This window comes from Apostichopus japonicus, chromosome 19 (assembly GCF_037975245.1).
Source record: "Apostichopus japonicus isolate 1M-3 chromosome 19, ASM3797524v1, whole genome shotgun sequence".
NCBI lineage: Eukaryota > Metazoa > Echinodermata > Holothuroidea > Aspidochirotida > Stichopodidae > Apostichopus > Apostichopus japonicus.
In genome coordinates, this window is record NC_092579.1 from 15,630,709 (window position 1) to 15,650,421 (window position 19,713).

Here is a 19,713-nt window from a genome sequence, read left to right on the forward strand (position 1 = left end):
GAGTCCCTGTTGAAATTTATTCAGTGTTAAGGAAGAGAGCAGAAATATTAATAGATGTCATGGTTGATAACTATACAAGCGCAGTCACACATTGAATTTAAGCCGTCTGCCGGCTTTTCTAGTGCTTTTTCCCTGAAGCTATACCGGTACACTTTCAATATACAAAATAACGATTAGTCAGACTTTGACTGCTGCAAAATGACAACATATCAAGCCATGGTTATGTGGTAAGTGGAAAGTACTGACGTATACACATTATGTCTGTAATATATAAAACAGCGACCTACAATCATTGTATATGCCAATATTCAAGCGTTTTCACTTCGGAAATATAAGGAAACTGCCCCCAAGTTCGGTACGCGTTGTGGCATTGAAGACTCGCCCCAAACCGCGTGCGGCCATCTAAAAAAAGTTAACTTTCTGTTGCTTACAAGTGACGTTTTGTTCGTGTCGCTACAAAATGCAGACAGTAACGAAACATGATACCTTAATTGTTATCTTTAGCTGGACCTGAGATGTTCATCGCTGTATCGTTTGTATGTAACTGTGCTGTGGGTATTGCCCGCAGCCGTATGTACTGACTGTACACTAGTGTCTAATTACCAACGGTAGCAAGCTGTGTGTGTATTTTCTGGGATCAATGGTGGTGTTCAATACTTCTGTTACACCTCATTCGAAACTAGGTTAAATTACCGGCAATATACGTTTCTTTTTGCGCGAGTCTTCACACCCTTTAAGCGTATTATCAACCTGATTTGCATTATCGGCGTTCCATGATCCAGACCCACCGCTTCTGAAACGGAGTTCTAACTTCTAATGTTGTTGTTTCGTGATTTGAAGAGGTAACAAAATGAGAGAAGTTTGTGCTGCCAAAAATTGTGGTTGGGTGTATCAAAAGAACGTTCGGGTCAAAGTTTTCAGGTAAGATTAACTTAAAGTTGAGCATAGCCTTATACAAAAGCGTCAGCTTGTTGTAGCCTTATAATATAAAGAAGGCACTCTAGAATGGATAGGCCCTGACCTAACCTGCCTGACTGGAAGAAGAAAAGTGTTAGTGTTACAGTACTGCAGCGTAAGGCTAGGCCCAAGGCTAGGTTGTAAGAAGTTTAAAAAATGTCTATGCTCAGCCCATGGTGGGGCTTCTTTGCAGTGAAGATCGTGTCAAAGATTGTACTCATCAAGAGTTGACATTTTGGCACAGTAGGTTACACTAACATATTCCTAATTCCTTCCCCAGCTTCCCCATTGAAGATGAGGAGCTCAACCAAAAATGGAGAACTAACATGAAAGTGCCAGAAGATTTCAAACCCAGTCGTTCATCGCATCATGGTATCTGTGAACAACATTTTCTGAAGAAGTGTTTCTTTGACTTTGAGCAGGGCTCACGGCTGAAAGAAAAGGCAGTTCCCACATTATTGCAAGTTGGTCCAAAGAAGGTCTGGCGTAAAGTTGCTGTAAGTACATGCGTTGCACAGTGTTCAGACTCCAGGATAAAGATGGTAGTACTGAAATTTGTGGTCATTAAGTATATTTATCAACAAGTATGAATTTGTTACCAACGAATGTAAACCATGAATGTAAATTTAAATCTCCTTTTTTTACTGCATTTTGAGCAAACAGTATTTTCATACATTAAGGATCAGAGAGAAAATTCTTCATTTTTTCTGATCTCAGAAATCATTTCCTCTTGGAAAAATCTTGTCCAGTCGGATTTTGCAATGGTGATCACTGGTCAGTAGACTGAACCAATTATTTCACCCAGTCCAGAAATTTCTGCCCTTCGTATTTTACCGAATGCTCTGTTGTTTCATTTGCGAAACCTTGAGAGTTACTGTATGTCTTGTTTTCTTGGCTTCTGTTGCGATTTTGGTGGATTTAATCATTTAAGTAATTTTATTCTAATTTCCTTTAATGATTTAATTAAGGGACCCACTTGATTGTGACAAATGCAATGCAAAATGCAGCTTCAGGGAATAAGTTATCCTGTATCACAGAGCAAAATGCTATACAAAATATTTAGGCAAATTGCTATTCAAGGGGAAAGATGTATCACACATTTGGTATACATGGGAACCATTGTATTTTTCTAACAGACAAGATTCAGATCCTTATAACCACAAAAACAGTAAATCTGAACACTAAATTATCATCCCTTGAGCTTTAAAGGATGACTTTATGCATAAAATTATGTTTTGATACGTTCCAGGATATTGGTAATGTCAACTCCTGGTTGTAAAGATTGCATTTATATTTTATGATCAGGGATAATAAAACTCAGTAGTTCATCAGCTACGATGGTTGGACTTTCTACTGACCACTCAGGTTATAGTAACATGCTTTATACAATGTACTACTGCAATGGTTGGGCTCCCTACTGACCACTCAAGTTATAGTAACAAGCTTTATACAATGCACTACTGTGGTGGTTATACTGCATCCTTAAAATATAGTAGCAATTTCTATACAATGCACTACTGTGGTGGTTGGACTGCTTACTGGCCACTCAAGTTATGGTAACAAGCTTTATACAATGCACTACTGTTGTGGTTGGACTGCCTACTGGCCACTCAAGTTAGAGTATCATGCTTTATACAATGTATTACGAAACAAAAAATAAAAAGATGACATGTAAGCAATACAGTGTATTTAAGATATATCCTTTGGGTACCAATTTGTTATTTTCTTGATATCGTTCTAAACAGATGTTGTTGGCAGGCTGCTGCAACCCCATACATTCTACTTACACTGCAGGTATACAGGCCACCAGACTCATATTATTTTCAGTTTGGTCCTGTTTTCCCCTTTGTGATTGTTTTTGTTTGTTTCTTGCAATTGTTCTACTTTTACATTTTTTCTCATATTGACTTTATAAATCACAGCCTGATTACGAAGCCTTGGGAGAGGAATCAGTGCCAACACCGGAAGAACTTCAGCCCCAGATACAGCACGACCACACTTATTTGGAAGGAGCCACTGAAGAGACACTCGCCGTCACACCATCCAAGAGAAAGCGGACCACGGTCAGTTATGCAGCCGAGGACCCGTCGGCCTACGTAGCCGAGATTGAAGAGTTAAAACGTCAAGTCCATTCCCAGAGTATCTTGATCAAGAGGTTGGAGGAGAAGGTCCGCAGGAGAGATTCGAGGAAATTGGATTTGGACTTTGCAATCGACAAACTGAAGTCGATTCTCCAGTGCTGCGAGTGCGGACTTAAGCCCTCCTCGGAAGGAGAATTGGCCAAGATGCTCAAGAGGAGCAAAGAAGACACGCCGGGGAAAAAGACCACCACGACCACCACGAGAGCCAGCCCTAACCAACCCACTCAGGTCGTCTGCAGGAATGATCTAGTCGTGGGACTCACATGGAAACAGCTCTTTAATAGAGTAAATAGCATGTCACAGGGGGAATGAAGGACAGCTTGCTCGATTGCTTCCTTGCAGTCAAAAAAATACATCTTAGTACGACTATTAACATAGCTACTGGAATAGACTTTTCCATATGTGTGGCTGAATTTCACTCGTCAAGAGTAAAGATATGATGCATCTAACTCTTTGCAGGTTCCAATAAGAAGGTTCTTATAGGAAATCTGGTTCTTTTAGAAAGAAAACAAAAAGACCTAATACATTCAGTTTGTAGCAGTCCAGAAAAGCTTTGACAGATATTAACGAACTGATAGAATGTAAAGATGAATGATTAGCCTTTTGTTAACAATGACCTGCTGGGCTCTGACATATACATGAGAAGAAAAGTTTGAAATGTGAGTGGTCGAACTATTCTATATAACCTATTTTTCTTTCTTTCACAACAGAACTTTACATACAAATATTCTATGATAGGGGTTTAAGCATGAGAAACATGATTTTGTGGATGAAAGTCATATGTTGCAAAAAGAAACAAGGAATTTGCTTAATTTTGGCAGCAGTTGATCAACGTACAGTAATTATCTCTATTCACATTTTACGTCTGTGTCTGTTCCCCATTTATGGTTCCTACATTGTTAAAAATGAAACTTGGCCAAGCAACCAGAGAATCACACACTCTTTAATCTGGAAACTACAACACTTCAAGAAATTCCCTTCCTTATTCAAATGAAATGTTATCTCTTACAAAGTTTCCATAGAGTCAAACATCTTCCATTGATTTCAGCTTGAAATTTTATATGATAGACATTGGAGTTATTTTATAATCTTTGACAAAATGACTGGAGTCTGTACTACCAACTCACGTCTCTTCAATTTTAATACATTCTTAATATTGTTTTGACCGTTCAACACAAAAAGGTTATCGATGGATATTACCACAGATAGTTGCTGATCCGTTTTATATACTTGTTCATAAATGAAAATAAAAAGAAGGAAATGAAAACTCTCTGCAATTTGTTACATCTTTTCATCTTGTCTTTATTTTTGATTTATGAATAATTAAGTTAACAAAGTATCATTCGAGAAAATGGTAAGATATTAAACAAAAACAATTAGATGACTGAATATTAACATTTTCCCTAAACAGTTACAAACAATCTCTTCTAAATGTAAAGTTCACTTTGTGACAAACTCCTTGCCAACTATTAAGCAATCATTCAAATAAGGTAATTCAAGTACTAGGCTACAAATATATTCTCCAGTACTTGGGAGATCTCTTGATTAAATCAAGAGTTTATAACATGTCAATTAATAATATTTAATGATATTTAATAATTATAACATGTCAATTAATAATATTTAATGATGTTTAATAATTTCCTTGACACCAGCCAAATCTTTGACACTTTAGTCTCTGTATGTTACGTACGAGGAAAAGTTGACGAACTTCATACAACACTGAATTAAAGCTATATAATAGTGTAGATTGTTTACTTTGGACAAGATTTGACAGAAACTATGAGTCTTGCTTTCCTTGTACTCGAAATGGTGGGAGAAATGTATGTAGAATTGCTTAAGAGCAGTTCGTTGTCTGACATTGCTACAGCTACATAATCCAATTCTACTTCCTGTACTAAGATTTCTTGTTTTGATACGTCTTAGTACAATAAACAAGGAAAATCTGAGCTTTTCTATAGCTATTCTGGGTATTGAAGAAATTTTGATATAAAATATGCGATATCTCTCCTATGCTCAATTGATAATGTAATCAGCTCCTAATTACAGGAACTGACCTCATCGTCTGTGTGCTACAGTAGACTGAGTAGTTCAGCCACTTCCATTGATTGAGTCTCAGATGTTTAACTTGTGGAGTTGTGGGATCATTTCTGAAAACATAGAAATGTAATTGGGATACAACCTGGTCAACCAGCTGTGAGTTTAAATAGTCTATGACATATCCCAATTAATCTTGCACCTAAAGCCATCCTTTAATCATCTTCCACTTTCCACAAGATTCACTCTATATTTAGGTTACCATGGCAATGACGGTCTGTGAAAATTCTACAGTTTTATCTACTGGTTCAGAAAGCTGTAATACACTAGTAATTATCTTCAATAATAATAGTGTGGTGGCAGACGTTACACTGAAAACTACACCTCACCGTTTCTTGCCTATGAAACAGTGGCTTAGATGGCAATATCACAACTGGGTGCATTCCATTATTTACATAACTGTTGCTATGGTATGGTTTGATTTTGACAAAATGTTGACCATAGCTTGAATCTATAAATGCTGTTTCAATAGAAGACTTACAATACATAACATATTGTAGGTTCTATTTATTACCATTTAAATTCAAATGTTTCTTATTCGGCCCAGATTTTTTTCTTTGCATCTTCCTTTTCTTTTCTTTCCTTTTACAATTCCAACATTTAAAATTAGTGCAGGCGCGTAGCCAAGGGGGGCGAAGGGGGCAGCCGCCCCCCCCTTGAGCATATTTTTTAATTTTTTTTTTAATGTTTTTAAGATATCGCTAGTATTTTCAAAAGAGAAAATGCTAAGATGCAACAAGGAGAAAATGATCTGCCTTCACCATGACAACAGACATGATATAAAGAATTGTGATTATCTCTGTACAGCAATCATTTCTTGGAACACACTTCTATGAAAAGCAGTTAGGTTGTTATATTTCACTATTTTTCTTCTTCTTCTTCAAAAGTTGAGTGAAAACATCCTTATTGTTAAAAAAAAAAGTAGCTCTTGGACCTTGATTAATATTTGCTTTTGAAGCTAGGTGACTAAATGATAAACCCTGTTCAAAATGGTAACAATGTTTCCTTTGTTTTCACTAATTTATCTCTATCTTTATTCAGCTTTATCTGATTATCAATCAAGTGTTTCATTTCATGCATTCAGATTTACATGTTCCATCACACTGCAAGCTTTCTATGAAACTCCTCAAAAACAGAGGATATCAATGAAAGAAAACCCAAGCAATATGTCTGTAATATTTAGTTGTTTGAGATGAACTGAGCTGAAATATATTTGTAACAATAATGTGCTTTAAATTGAATTGTTATGTGTGATGTCATGGCATATGGTCATTTTGAAGACCAACATGGTATTGTGCTCATTGTACCATATATTACACAATATTCGAATAAGGGCTCACAAACTAGCACCAGACTTCCACAATGACCAGGGATATATTATGAGTTGCAACAGGAAAATTATGGAAATATGACCAACAACCCAGAATGTTTGTAAAATAACTGCCGTCGTCTTCGATCGTATGCAACAAAGATTGGTAACGTAAGAAGCCAGGGCTTTGCAACAAATTGTCGAGTTTCATCAGCATGTGTTAACATCGTTGGAAAGTTTGCTAGCTTTTACCTGCAAAAGAGAATTTCAAGAGAGGTAAATTGAAGCTTGGAGACACTCCTCCGAAAAATGACAAGAAGGTCTGGAACAAATCCTCTCTGGCTTAAAATAAAATGTGCAAACTGACATTGATTTCTAGAATGGAACACTTACCAGAAAACAACTTACCAAATGTATCGATTAAAATCTTCAATATCTTTAATATTTTAGGTTTAATACTTCAAGGATCTTCTCATAAAATGTGTAATTATTTGCTCAACCAAGGAAGACAGAGATATACTTACTTCCTGTTTCTCAGCCTGTAGTAGTAGTCTGTTTAGCCATTGTTAAATTTAAAATAAATTCAAGTATACAACAAAGCGCATTGAGTTTGTAACTGACTTGATCACATCCTGTGGCAATGCAACTTTCCAGTTTCATAATTTGGAAGAATATTTATTTATAATATTCTTTATCGTAAAGCTTTGCGTATTACTCCTACAAGAGACACAGATATTAGTTTGATATTGGATAGATGTGAATATTGGATAGATGTGAATATTGGATAGATGTGAATATTGGATAGATGCAAACAAGCAACTGAGTGGTTCCCACCGAAGTCATTAGTTCAGAAAAAATTACTGAAAAATTCAGGTGACAGTGTTTTTTTATATTTTTTATATTTTAATTTAAAAGAAATGGACTCGATTCCCTGGTATAGTCCAAACCCACAAATTGGACAGATGCTATACTGCCACCATTGCAAACACTGCTTTAGTTAAAGCACACAGTACTCATATTGTAATTCTCAATTATTTCACAAGTTGACATTTTTCATGATGCACATTGTTATTGATCTTCACAATACTAATATCAGCCTAGTTAACACTTATACCACCTCCACCACATAACAAGTCTGACAGCTCACCTAGTTTAAACCACTTTGGTACTTGTCCCTTGGAGTTACTTGATGAGGATGTATTTCTGGACTGAGAGGCAGGTTTCCTTTTACTCTGTGATGGGGTGGCTGTCTCTGATGAAGAACCGGAAGATCCGGAGGATGGACCCGGCTGACTTAATGATGAGGAGGAGCGTCCGACAGATGTTGCATCAGCTGACGAAGATGACGGACTATAAACGGAAAAGGAACGAGATGTAGAGCAACAAATAATAATTCGATAGATTCGCATTCTGTGTGTGATCGGATGATGTATTGGGCATTTTGCCAAACAATTAGGCATTTTGCCAAACAATTGCATTACGAAACCAAAAACCCCTTGAGAGAAACTGTTAGTTTGATTTCATATCTAAGATTAAGCTTTAAAGTAGATTTCTATCATAATTGTCTGTAATCATAATCTCCCTCAACGATTTGTACTTTGTACTCTGGTACAATTTGGAAATCTAGTGTTAGTGGCTAGGTACAAGATACAATACTTGTACTCCCTCTTCAAGCCTTTAACTCATACCGAGGTAAATTCTACTTGTACTCATACTCATGCCTTAGTACCCATACGACAAGGCTGGTTCAAAGTTTACACATGTGTCTATTTGTGACTAATTACAAAGCAAGACAGGTTTATACACAAGTTTACAATTATAGGTTCTACAGAGCAAAAGGCCTGTGAGGATGATAGAATGTGCACTCCACAACGACAGCAGAAAAACACAAGATTCATTCTGTGAAGAACTGACAAATAGTTCTCTTCTTCAGGGGATTCATATCCTTCAAATGTTTAATTAGATGTTAATTAGGCAATCCACTTTAAATGGCTTTAATAATAAAGATTGAAATGAATTGATTACCTCTCATTGAAGACCGTTGCCACTGCTTCAGCCAGTGTTACCTTTCTCTCGAGAGTTCCTTCGGATAAATATTGATCTTTAGGAGAAAAAACAAGATAATTTCATCAGCACCGCATGATTTTCCTTAGTGTTTTGTTCATAAAATCTACACTACTGTACTGAAAGGATAACTGTAGGCAGAATTTTAGTCTTGATATATCGTAGTACAAGAAACTCTGAATGACAGTATTTGTTTTGATAGCCATTCCAGTTGTCAAGATATGATCTTTAAACTATGCTTAGTCTCTAGTACACTCCTTTAAGGCTAAAGAGATGATGACATCGGCAATCTTCGGAGCAGGCTCAAATTAAACTGTTAATCCATTGTTCTATAGATTATTATAACTTTCATTTTAACCTCATATGACTTTTGGAAAACACTCAAATAACACAAACTTGAATAATTGCATTGAATAATTGTATAAATGCATTATAAACATGCTATATCAGGGCATACAAGTGTTACGTTTTTCCTTCTAAGTTCTGTGTTGTATGTGGAAAAACTGACCAGTGTGTAAGACTGAATAATCTTGCAGGGATCTGTTGTAAGACCATATGGGTCTTCTTGGCTTTCGGAAACTAGTTTTCAACCTTCGAGTTGACTCGGGTCGGGTTCATGCATGTCGGGGCGGGCAGTGTGTGGTGGCCTAATTTTCTTCCTTTCTTAGGACATTAAAATACAGAGTCAAACAAAGGCATCAAATCACAAATACTAACACACTTCTGAAGAATAAGATGAAGTATGACATTACCTTGTGTGCTGTCAGATCCAAAGTAAACTTTGGCAGTTGGGAAGAGATTAGCCTGTAAACAAAAACATTCAATATGACTTTATTTTTTGTTCACTTATTCCTGTTTCTATCATCAAACACAAATCTCACCCAGTGATAGTTACTACTATTAACTCCTGCACCTGTCAGAATCCATCAGAACAAGTAGGGTGTTATTGAACCTCATTAGTAACCTTAAGACAACAGCCAACTACATGTATTGTTAGCTGAGGAGTGTTAGCTCAGTGGTTAACGCCGGTGCCTTTCAATGGTAAGGTCCCGAGTTTGAGTCACTCCATGATTAATGTATGTCGTCCAGTTACAGAGTTGTTGACAATTGACAATTCATAATCATGGACGTTAACTATGAATCTAAGTAACTGACTTCGGTCAGCTTGCGGCTTTGAAAAGCCAATGATGGCTTCTTCGCGAGTTCCTGCTTGCAGGAGTATCTTAAATACATACATACATACATGTATGTAGAAACAGAAGGTCTTATCAAATCCCCAGAAAAATGGATGAAGCTGCATTTCAGGGAAATTAAGACTTACCTCAAATAAGGTCTGTGTTTTGTTTTTCAAGATGGTCTTGGGTGGAGTGGTATCTAGGTATGAGAGAAATGATAAGTATTACATTGATTAAAATGATGTAATCTTTAACCACAAAACAAGAACTTCTCCATCAAGCAAAGAATGTACAGAAATCCTATGCCATCATTCACTACTAAGGTTGAGCTGAGATTTATTAAAGCTTCTGTTGAAAGCTAAGTTGAAACTGAGCTACATTAAAGGCATTGCAGACTCCCCCCAAACTGCGTGCAGCGCTCTGAAAAGGTTAACTTTCCGTTGCTTGCAAGTAAAGTTTTCTTCTTGTCGCTACAAGTTGCAGACAGTAATGAAACGTGATACCTTGTTATCTTTTATCTAGACCTGAGATGTCCATCGCTGCTATGTACATTGTTGTGGGTATTGACCTTAGCTGTATGTATTGACTGTACACTAGTGTCTAATTACCGAACGGTAGCAAGCTGTGTGTGTATTTTCTGGGATCAATGGTGGTGTCTAACACTTCTGTTACACCTTATTCGAAACTAGGTCAGATTACCGGCATGAGACGTTTCTTTGTGTGCGAGTCGTCACACCCTTTAAGATACAGATATTGTTTACTACACTATGCAAGACTAAAGCTATCGTTCACCAAAAACTAGGGTGGATCCAAATCCAAATTAAATTGGCACTAAAAGTTACCTCAGCACAAAGTAAACAGTGGAACCATTTAGCACACTTCTTAACCTTTAACCAAAATAAAGTAGGATGTTTTCTATTGCATGGCTATGTTGGTAATAATTTCATTTTCTACTGATACCAATAAATCATTTAATCAATCAATCAATATGGCTAATGACAATCCTAGTGCTACATGCATTGTAAGATCACTTATGTAATGACATGATTATATTCGAAATCCTCTTCCATGTGATATAAGTAATGTTTCATTCACATGACATGATTGTTGTCACATCATGTCATGTTGTCATGTCATCACATGACATGATTGACATGACCCAGGAGTGTCAGCTCAGTGGTTAATGCCGGTGCCTTTCAATCATAAGGTCCCCGGTTCGAGTCACTCCAAGATTAATGTATGTCATCCAGTTACAGAGTTGTTGAAAATTGACAATTCATAATCATGGACGTTAAATATGGATGTAAGAGACTGACTTCAGTCAGCTTGCGGCTTTGATAAGCCAATGAGGCTTCTGCACGAGTTCCTGCTTGCAGGAGGATCTAAGATACATACAAACATGATTTACAAGAACAATTTATTGCCTTTTGTTAAAAGTTTGAGCTAAGTATATAGACTTACATAGGTAGAATGCTGCTTTATCATGCAGACTCTCTTCCACAAACTGGTACAAGGCTTCAACTGAAAATGTAAGACGTGTAAATTATTAGTGAGACACAAAGTAAAATAACAATACTTCTTGAAAGTGTCTAAAAGCATTTGTTTTTTTTTTGCAGGAATTTAGCATGTGGTTTCTCTACATCAGAAAAAAATTAATATTCTGAAAATAATACCAACAGGACTCACAGAAACACAAACTTTCTTTAAACTTTGAAAAGAAACAGTTTTACTTGCGAACCACCGAATGGTAGCAAACTTTATGGAAAGAAAAGTTTATGGAATGTTCGACTTTAATTTCAACACCTAGAGATATAAATTTGGCCAGGCAAGCTATTAAACAAAGATTTATTTTGTTATGGTATTTTGGTTCTATATTGCATTGACAAATCAACAAAAGTCAACTCCAAAAAGCAGCTCTGACTATAAATTTTAGGTGAATCAGAAACAGCTAATTTAGGATAAATTGAACAGTAACGCTCTTGGTATATCGATAAGTTCACAACCACAAAACACTTTTCAATTAGACCTGAAGACTAACAACCTTGGCATAAGTTGGTATCTGCAATACTTTTTTATTAAAATCATAAGAGTGAATGTTATTAAAGAGTCTTGATACATGTTTCTAACTTTCATACCTTTTTTTCTCAATAGATCTGAACATTGACACCCTTTCTATATGTTTATAACCATCATTTCTAACCACTTTCTGAACACTAATGCCCTTTGCTGCATGTTCATAATTACTACACTCTTCTCCTCTTCTGGTCTGAACACTAAACACCTGTGGTAAATGTTCAGATCTACCATACCTTTTCCGGTATGTTTGATCAGTATTATACACACCCTTGGATATATGTTTATATCTAACATACTCTTTATATAGAACTGAACACTAATACCGTTGGTATGTGTTCACAAAAGCCATACCTTTCTCTTTAGGCCTGAAGAACACTTGCACAATGTTGTGATCTGGGAAGTGAATCCTGACAGTAGCCTGGAATAAATATAATGGTATACATTTACAACAGTGTTATAAGTTTTGAAGTAATCAATATGTCATTTGCATATTAACTAGTACTGAAATAAACCTTAAAAGCATTATTGCAACACTGCTCTTCCTTGATACAATCATAGCATGACAAGAAAGTAGCCAATAGAATGAAAACATTTTATGATTCTGAACAAATTTTCCCATGTCAGACCATATTTACAAGCTCGCTCTACAATGTGAAAGACACAGAGTGGTATTATAGCCTGATCTTAGTGGGACGATGACCTGATCTGAGTGGGACTATGACCTGATCTTAGTGAGACTATGACCTGATCTGAGTGGGACTGTGACCTGATCTGAGTGGGACTGTGACCTGATCTGAGTGGGACTGTGACCTGATCTGAGTGGGACTAAGACCTGATCTGAGTGGGACTGTGACCTGATCTTAGTGGGACTGTGACCTGATCTGAGTGGGACTGTGACCTGATCTGGGTGTGACTATGACCTGATCTGAGTGGGACTAGGGGCCTTATCTGAGTGGGACTATGACTTGATCTGGGTGGGACTAAGACCTGATCTGGGTGGGACTGTGATCTAATCTGAGTGGGACTGTGACCTGATCTGAGTGGGACTATGACCTTATCTGAGTGGGACTATGACCTGATCTGGGTGGGACTAAGACCTGACTTACCTTAGAATATTTTGCCATTTGTTTCTGTTTCTTTGAATCCCTCATTGCTTTGGTTTCTAACGGCCTATCTGAGGACCTACAGGTGTGAAATAGAGGAAATGCATCAAAGCTTGTAACATCACATGAAAACATTTGTATTTTGTACAAAAAGAATCCCAGGAAGAGGTTTAATGGGAATTACTAATGATCTGTAATATAACAGCATGTTAAGATGAGTGTTACAATCCAGGGCTAACACAATTCATTAGTTATGCTAAAATATAACATAACAGCATGTTGAGATGAGTGTTACAATCCAGGGCTAACACAATTCATTAGTTATGCTAAAATATAACATAACAGCATGTTGAGATGAGTGTTACAATCCAGGACTAAAGCAGAATAAGCTGGGTTTGCTTACTGGCGATTCTTTAGATCGGACAAAAGTCTTCGTATATCTTCAGCTGTTGTGTCGAAAAAGCTGTCTGGTAGATCCTGAAAATCTTCACTAGAGGGCAGTGTATCACTAGCATCGAAGACCAGAACTTTTCTATCACAGGGCTGAAAGGAAAGTCAGTGGATACAAAGTTAGTACCATACTGACAATTTAAACTCAAGTAAAATTGGATAAACTATGAAAAATCCTACAACAATGCAATGTATAATCAAAGATTTCTTTATTGCTTGATAAGTTGCAGTCTTATTTGAAATAATATTCAGGTTTTCAGGTTACCAAATGGAAATGAGTGCTTTTAATGACAAACTAAACCACTAAAAATTGTGGAAAGAAGGGAAACATACACAACATTATCTTTGTTAGGTCTGCTCAAAATGGGACACTTACATGAATTCACTTAATATTTGTGCTACCAGAGATAGAACATATCCCTGCCAACTAAGTCAGCGTTGAACTGTGAAACGGTGTACACAAACACAAACAGGAAATGCTAATAAAGTGTTTCAATACAGCAATTTTAATACAAAATGAAAAAACAAGAACATCACCACCAGAAAAAGTATTTACTTCCTTACAATATAATATCGGCAGTATCAAAACTTTTCTTTATTCATTCATGGCCAAACTTACTTTGGACAAATCTTCTGTTTCAGCTTGTTGCCTGTGTTTCTTTTTTCTTTCTATTTCCTGCTGTGTTTCTGGGAACTGGAATGAAAGGGGGAAAATTAATAAGGTTTTGAAAAACTTTCGGGCCACACTTTGACTACCTGTGCTTATAAATATGAAGTCATATTGGACTATTGAAAAGTAGCAACAAGGAAGTCAGCAAAACTTATCAATGCAAAATTGAAGAATTACTAAAAGGGAAACAAATAGAGAACAACGTGTTTCACCTTGAATTCTTGCTCTGGCAAAGTCGGAAGGTTTGGATGATTAGTAGCCATAGCAACCTGTTGTGCTCTTAACTGATCAGCTACTTCATTCATTTCCTTCATCATCTGAAAGAAAAACATCAAAAGTAAATATGAAGCGCTTTTTGAATTCCATCCGAGCAATAATTCTTCTGACATCCTCAGAACAAAATGATGCCACAGCTGATTTTTTACAATGTCGTCCTGTGTTCCGAGACAATTTAATTTCTTTTGGAAAGAACAAAGATATTTATCAGCTAGAAATTGGAGTTAGACATCCATCACCTTAGGACTGCAAGTCCTGTGCTCCACTAACCAGCCCCTTAGTTGATGGTGATCTATATGAACCAGTTTGGTGCTGTTGGGAGGAAGGGGGGAGGGAGGGTGGGAGCAGTCTGGAGTCACAGTAAATAGGCATGGAAAGGATTTCCCAATCAGCATTCAATTCATGAATTACTTTTACCGGGGTGGATGAAGGATTTTCAAACGAGGGGATGTGGCCTGAGGTCTTCAAAGCCACTGTCAATATAGGGAGTAGGGTGGGGGGGGGGGGAGTGTACATCCTCTTGCAGATCAAAATGAAGATTTAGAAGCTGTAAATCTCATTTCAGTACTACCTACCTCTTCTTCTTTCTTCATAAGTAACGCTATTCTCTCTCTAGTCCGTTTGTCTAGAGAGGCCGCTGATGCACCATGGGACTGCAAGAATGAATCCACAGACGATGTTTCGTTACTGCTCAGTGTTTCCATGGGAACCTCTGATCTCCCAGCAGCGGACGACTCATTTTGCGTTGTTGCCTTGGGAACTGCACCTGGCGGGGATTGCTTGAAGTCGTCTTCTTTGTTGGACTGACCACTGGCAACAACTTCTGATTTCATTTGTACCTCTTCTGTCTCCATTGGCTCTTCCTGGGAGCGATCTCTCTGGCCATTAGTCCCATCTTTCCTTGCTTGTATTTCCGTAGTGTCCATGTCTTCAGCGGGAGTCCTCCGGTAGCTGTTTGCTGCCCTCTGTGTTTCATCTGTTATCTCAGTGGTATTTTCCAAACTCTTGGCTGACGGTTGTGGAGTTTCACTTACTGTTCTCATTCGTTCTTCGTCCTTTGAGGAAACAGAAGCATCTAGAGCTGGCTGTTCCTTTGTCTGGGGACAACTTGTGGTAGTTTGTGGTGGGACAGGAGCAGGAGGAAGCTCAGTCGCCCTGTGCAAGTGTCTGATTGTAAAGAAGAGTGAAACTCCACCAGGTTATAAATGCCTATCAAAATATGTGTTTCGCGCTCACACCTCTTGTGCGCAGCAGCTAGCTTGCATAGGACACCCAATGTGTGTGAATGACAAGTGTAGCATAAGCAGAAGGGATGGCTTACACATACCGATGATTTTCAAAGTCACACATAGGCATACAATTTCTAGATAAATCTGATACATGTATACATAACATGAGTGGCGTTGTACACAGAAGAAATTTGATTTTTTAATGTCACTCTCCAGCCACACCCAAAATCAACAGAGGGCGTGGTCATATCTGTTCTATCTACTTCTGTGACACTGGGCAAGCTGCAGTCTATGCAGAAACATAATGGCACCATTAGTTGATCACTAGTAGTTGTCATCAATTGTTGAAGAAAAGTTTCTTAAACCTGTTTTTCAAGTCAAAGTGAACTGTTTAAAAAACCTTAATTTGCGTTTTCTAAGACGCACGTTTCCTTCGGCAAAACTGCACAGTCGACCCATGAACTTCTCAATCACTTCAATTCAGTTTATTTCAACCGGTATAAATTATTTTTAGAAAGACAGGCGCATCAAATATGCAAGTTCACCGGGCATGTTCCCAGCATGTGAGCTATTTCACCAAACCGTGAATAATTTAATTCAGAGATCATTAAACATTTTGGATCACATCCATTTAGGATATGACATTATCGTCTTTGGATTTGAATGTCTGGGAAATACCAGACATGTTCACAGACCTACACAAACTGACATCTTAAAGTACTGTCTCTTTTTTTTATTTGTAAATCTTTAACATTCTAAAAGTTGTGGAACACTGATAATTTTCCTTAGTGCATAAATGAATTTGAAGATGACAATGGAAGATGACTTGTATACTAGTACCTGATGACAGCTTTACCACTGGTTAATCCAAGCGACTTCAGGGAGAGATGCTGCAACCATGGTTGTCCAATAATCTGAACGAATTAAAGTACAGGCTTACCAAATTAAAAAGAATTGAAACATGTTACCCCATGTTTAATGTAGTGTAGATAGATAGACATATTTAACGGTTTACTTAATAACATTATTAAACAAGAGTTCAATAGTAAACAGTTTTTATAGTTTTGCATAAAGTTATTTAAGTTTTTTTTCAATCCATGTTTGCAGATGAAATTCCCTCAATTACGATACAAGTTTATGCAGCCAAATAGACTACTGTATCCAGTAAAGAGACATAATATGTTATAAATGTATGTAAAGGTGAGAATATCATCTAATATTCATACTTGGCAAAGTCATTCCTTCAAATTTCTCATCATATAAATATTCAAAGTATTTCTCATCATATAATTATTCAAAGTATAAATACTAGACTACTGTAAATGGACTAAACAGTATTAAACAAACTAAAGAGATTTTTATGTAAAGATGCGGTTAACTTTTCACTCTTGTTTTGAAAAGGAATTCCCTTACCTCTCTCCTCATATAAATACAGACAGGTTGTAGGGTTTGGTTGCCATCGCTTTTCACTTTTGAAAGACCACTGGTTATGATAAAAAAAAATCAAGACAGAACAGAAACATGTTTGCAAACTCTTTGCTAATCGCTCTTCTAATCTTACAGAGATTCTTTTCTGAAGCTTCTTGCTTCACAAATGCAATCAGTAGAGAATGTCATAAATAATAACATGGTATGCTAAAATACTTTCACATAAAACAGTAATTTAAAGTCTTTTGTCTCTTGAAATGTTGATTTTTGCCTCCTCATTACCCACCCTGGCTACAAGTACCCAATGCAACCCCCTCTCTACTGATCCCCTCAAAGTCCCCTGCCTGGTCCCACATCCCCCCCCCCTCCCCCTTTTCTCAGATCAACAAAGGCAAAGTACTCAGTACTTAAACTATTGTACTAGCTCCAGTTCAAGCAGAAGTGTTACCTTTCCTTTACAGAGTCCCAGTGCAACAGTATATCATAAAGATTGACGTCTGACTTAAAATCATGAGTGAGCCTCTCTCCTGAATCAACCTGCAGAGCAATATGTACTTTACTTTCTCCTCTGGGCCTGCTTAACCTCACCATCTCAAGTTTAGCTAAGTTTGGTATGTTGGCATAGCGAAAAGGTACTGTGACGTCCAAAATTTTCTTTTGGTGTCTGCAATATAAGTAAAATTAAAATAATATAAAAATCTAACGGCTTTAAAAAGCTCTAGCCAATCCAGTTCTACTGTATAAGAATCTTATAAGTTATGACTGTTCAATGTCAATTCAATCATTATGAATTTATTTTGTAGATGTGTATTGTGAAATAAATTCTACAAGTAAATAAGAAGATAGTGTCTCCAACTAATAAAGAAACTGACTCTAATACCATGAATTATTATATGATGCTCAACATAGTATCAAACGATAAGAAATCATGAATTGCTTGGCTGAAAATTTTTGTGAACATTTGCAGGATTCCCAATGGAACAACCTGATCTGCTTCTTCCAATTGTTCAAATGGCACAGTTTTGCTGTACTAGAAGTTCCCTGATTTAAGACCATGACTGGATGCATTCACTCTATAACGGTCTATTGTCCTAAGTACCACTTGATCGGATACTTCTGATTTTCTGGAAAAATGGTTTGTGCAACACTTATTGAAAACATGATGATAATTATCCTAACTAATAAATGTTGTTTGTCAAACAATTTTCCAAATCAGTTCGAGATTATGGTAAGATAACTAGAAAGCCTTATAAATGTAGCTTGGTAACTTTGTGAAGTTGAACAATTTACAAACCTTAGGTCATATTCATTGGCAGAGAACTTTCCTTTGATACAAACTTTCTCAAGAACCTGCAAAAACAAATATTAACTTTTCATAGCATAGAAGACATGAAATATGATCAAGTTAGAAGTGCCACAATCATCTCTCTGATACCATATACTACAGTAGGAGGTTGGCTAACAAAATTAGTGCACAGACTTAGTAAACCACCATGAAGTTGTTGCCAGGAAACTAACCAGGCTAAGTCCGAGGGAATAGCTTAGCAACCTGTCTAAACTACCTTAAACAAACAACATTGAAAGAACCTCCGGAAAATTATTCACGGTGATTATCGCCTTGAACCATTCGAATGATTCGTAATTTGTAATTAGCAAGTAACATAATTTCGCGTAATTAGGCCAAACTATATAGGTATCTAGCCTAGTCCGGTTGGATTAAAACTGCGTGTTTCTTTCACTCAGCCAGTATTACATTGAAAAAGGAAGAAATGTATTTACCTGCATTACCGTATCATTTGGAGATACTTTAATATTAAACCTTCGCCCGTTCGGACACAAGATATTTACGGTAGACATTCTTACTTTTCCGTCTGTTTTGTAACTGTAATTCAACAATGACTTGTCCTGTGAATGTTCACGAGGTTGCACATAAGAAATAACTCTTCTACTTCGTCTTAACGTGGTAGAGGATCAGTTGGTCGCAAGTGGACTCTAGTAAAGTATTCAACACAGGGCGTTAAATTGGTACAGTGACTTGTATTATTGTAACATTTTTCGCTTCTTTCATAACACAAGAAGTAAACATTGACAGATGCATTTTTCGATTCTACAGAGGACCATAAACATGAAAGCAACCTCAAGTTCTGAAAATAGGCTCTGCAACCGGTACCCGACATTGTATGGACTAGGGAAGATAGAATAATCACTGTGTCTGTATGAATTCGGCATCGCACCAAAACCTTCGCGCTAACTTCAAAAAGTTATCATATAACATCGGGGGAGGGGTGTTATCCCCTTGAGAAAAAATCCTTGGAGCTCAGCCCACCCGGCCCCCCCCCCCGGCCCTCCCCCACTGGCAGACGGAATATTACCCAAAAAATCCTAGTTTACGGTACATAAATATATAAAATGTATATATACGTATAACCCTACAGCCCAAAAATTCTTCATATTTGTTCAAAAGTTGTAAAATATAGCATCATGTTCCATCTAAGCACTATCGATTTTACCAAACTTCTTAAATGGGGGCGGCGGGTCTTTTCCCTTAGGCAAGTCCCTTGGGCGACGTAACATTTGGTGCTATCTTCGTCCGAGGCTCCGCATGTTTCAAGGCTCCAACACCTGCCGTTAGTTCCCTGAGTCGGTAGTATTTTTTCCCTCAATTCATTCCTGGGCAAACAGTTAACTGCAAATGTTCAAATGCGATCTGCTAAGATTATACTAGGCTGAAACACCCA

General features: G+C 37.2%; 2 protein-coding genes across 2 annotated transcripts; one reads left to right on the plus strand and one right to left on the minus strand.

Moving 5' to 3' along the window:
* The first annotated feature begins 761 nt into the window (after positions 1 to 761).
* LOC139959908 (THAP domain-containing protein 1-like) lies at positions 762 to 4,255 on the plus strand. Its single transcript, XM_071957834.1, has 3 exons — positions 762 to 921; positions 1,238 to 1,454; positions 2,880 to 4,255. Exons 1-3 carry the CDS (start codon positions 851 to 853, stop codon positions 3,408 to 3,410), a joined length of 819 nt encoding a protein of 272 aa, XP_071813935.1. The 5' UTR covers positions 762 to 850; the 3' UTR covers positions 3,411 to 4,255.
* A 129-nt stretch (positions 4,256 to 4,384) lies between these two features.
* LOC139959907 (tether containing UBX domain for GLUT4-like) lies at positions 4,385 to 18,913 on the minus strand. The gene is made up of 17 exons (XM_071957833.1): positions 18,755 to 18,913; positions 18,270 to 18,325; positions 17,424 to 17,639; positions 16,961 to 17,030; positions 16,388 to 16,461; positions 14,894 to 15,485; positions 14,255 to 14,359; positions 13,992 to 14,066; positions 13,326 to 13,465; positions 12,926 to 13,001; positions 12,171 to 12,237; positions 11,205 to 11,264; positions 9,890 to 9,942; positions 9,321 to 9,372; positions 8,530 to 8,605; positions 7,652 to 7,854; positions 4,385 to 6,756 (listed from the first exon to the last, which is right to left on the minus strand). The coding sequence occupies exons 1-17, from the start codon at positions 18,830 to 18,832 to the stop codon at positions 6,746 to 6,748; spliced, it is 2,004 nt and encodes a 667-aa protein (XP_071813934.1). The 5' UTR covers positions 18,833 to 18,913; the 3' UTR covers positions 4,385 to 6,745.
* Between the last annotated feature and the right edge of the window lie 800 nt (positions 18,914 to 19,713).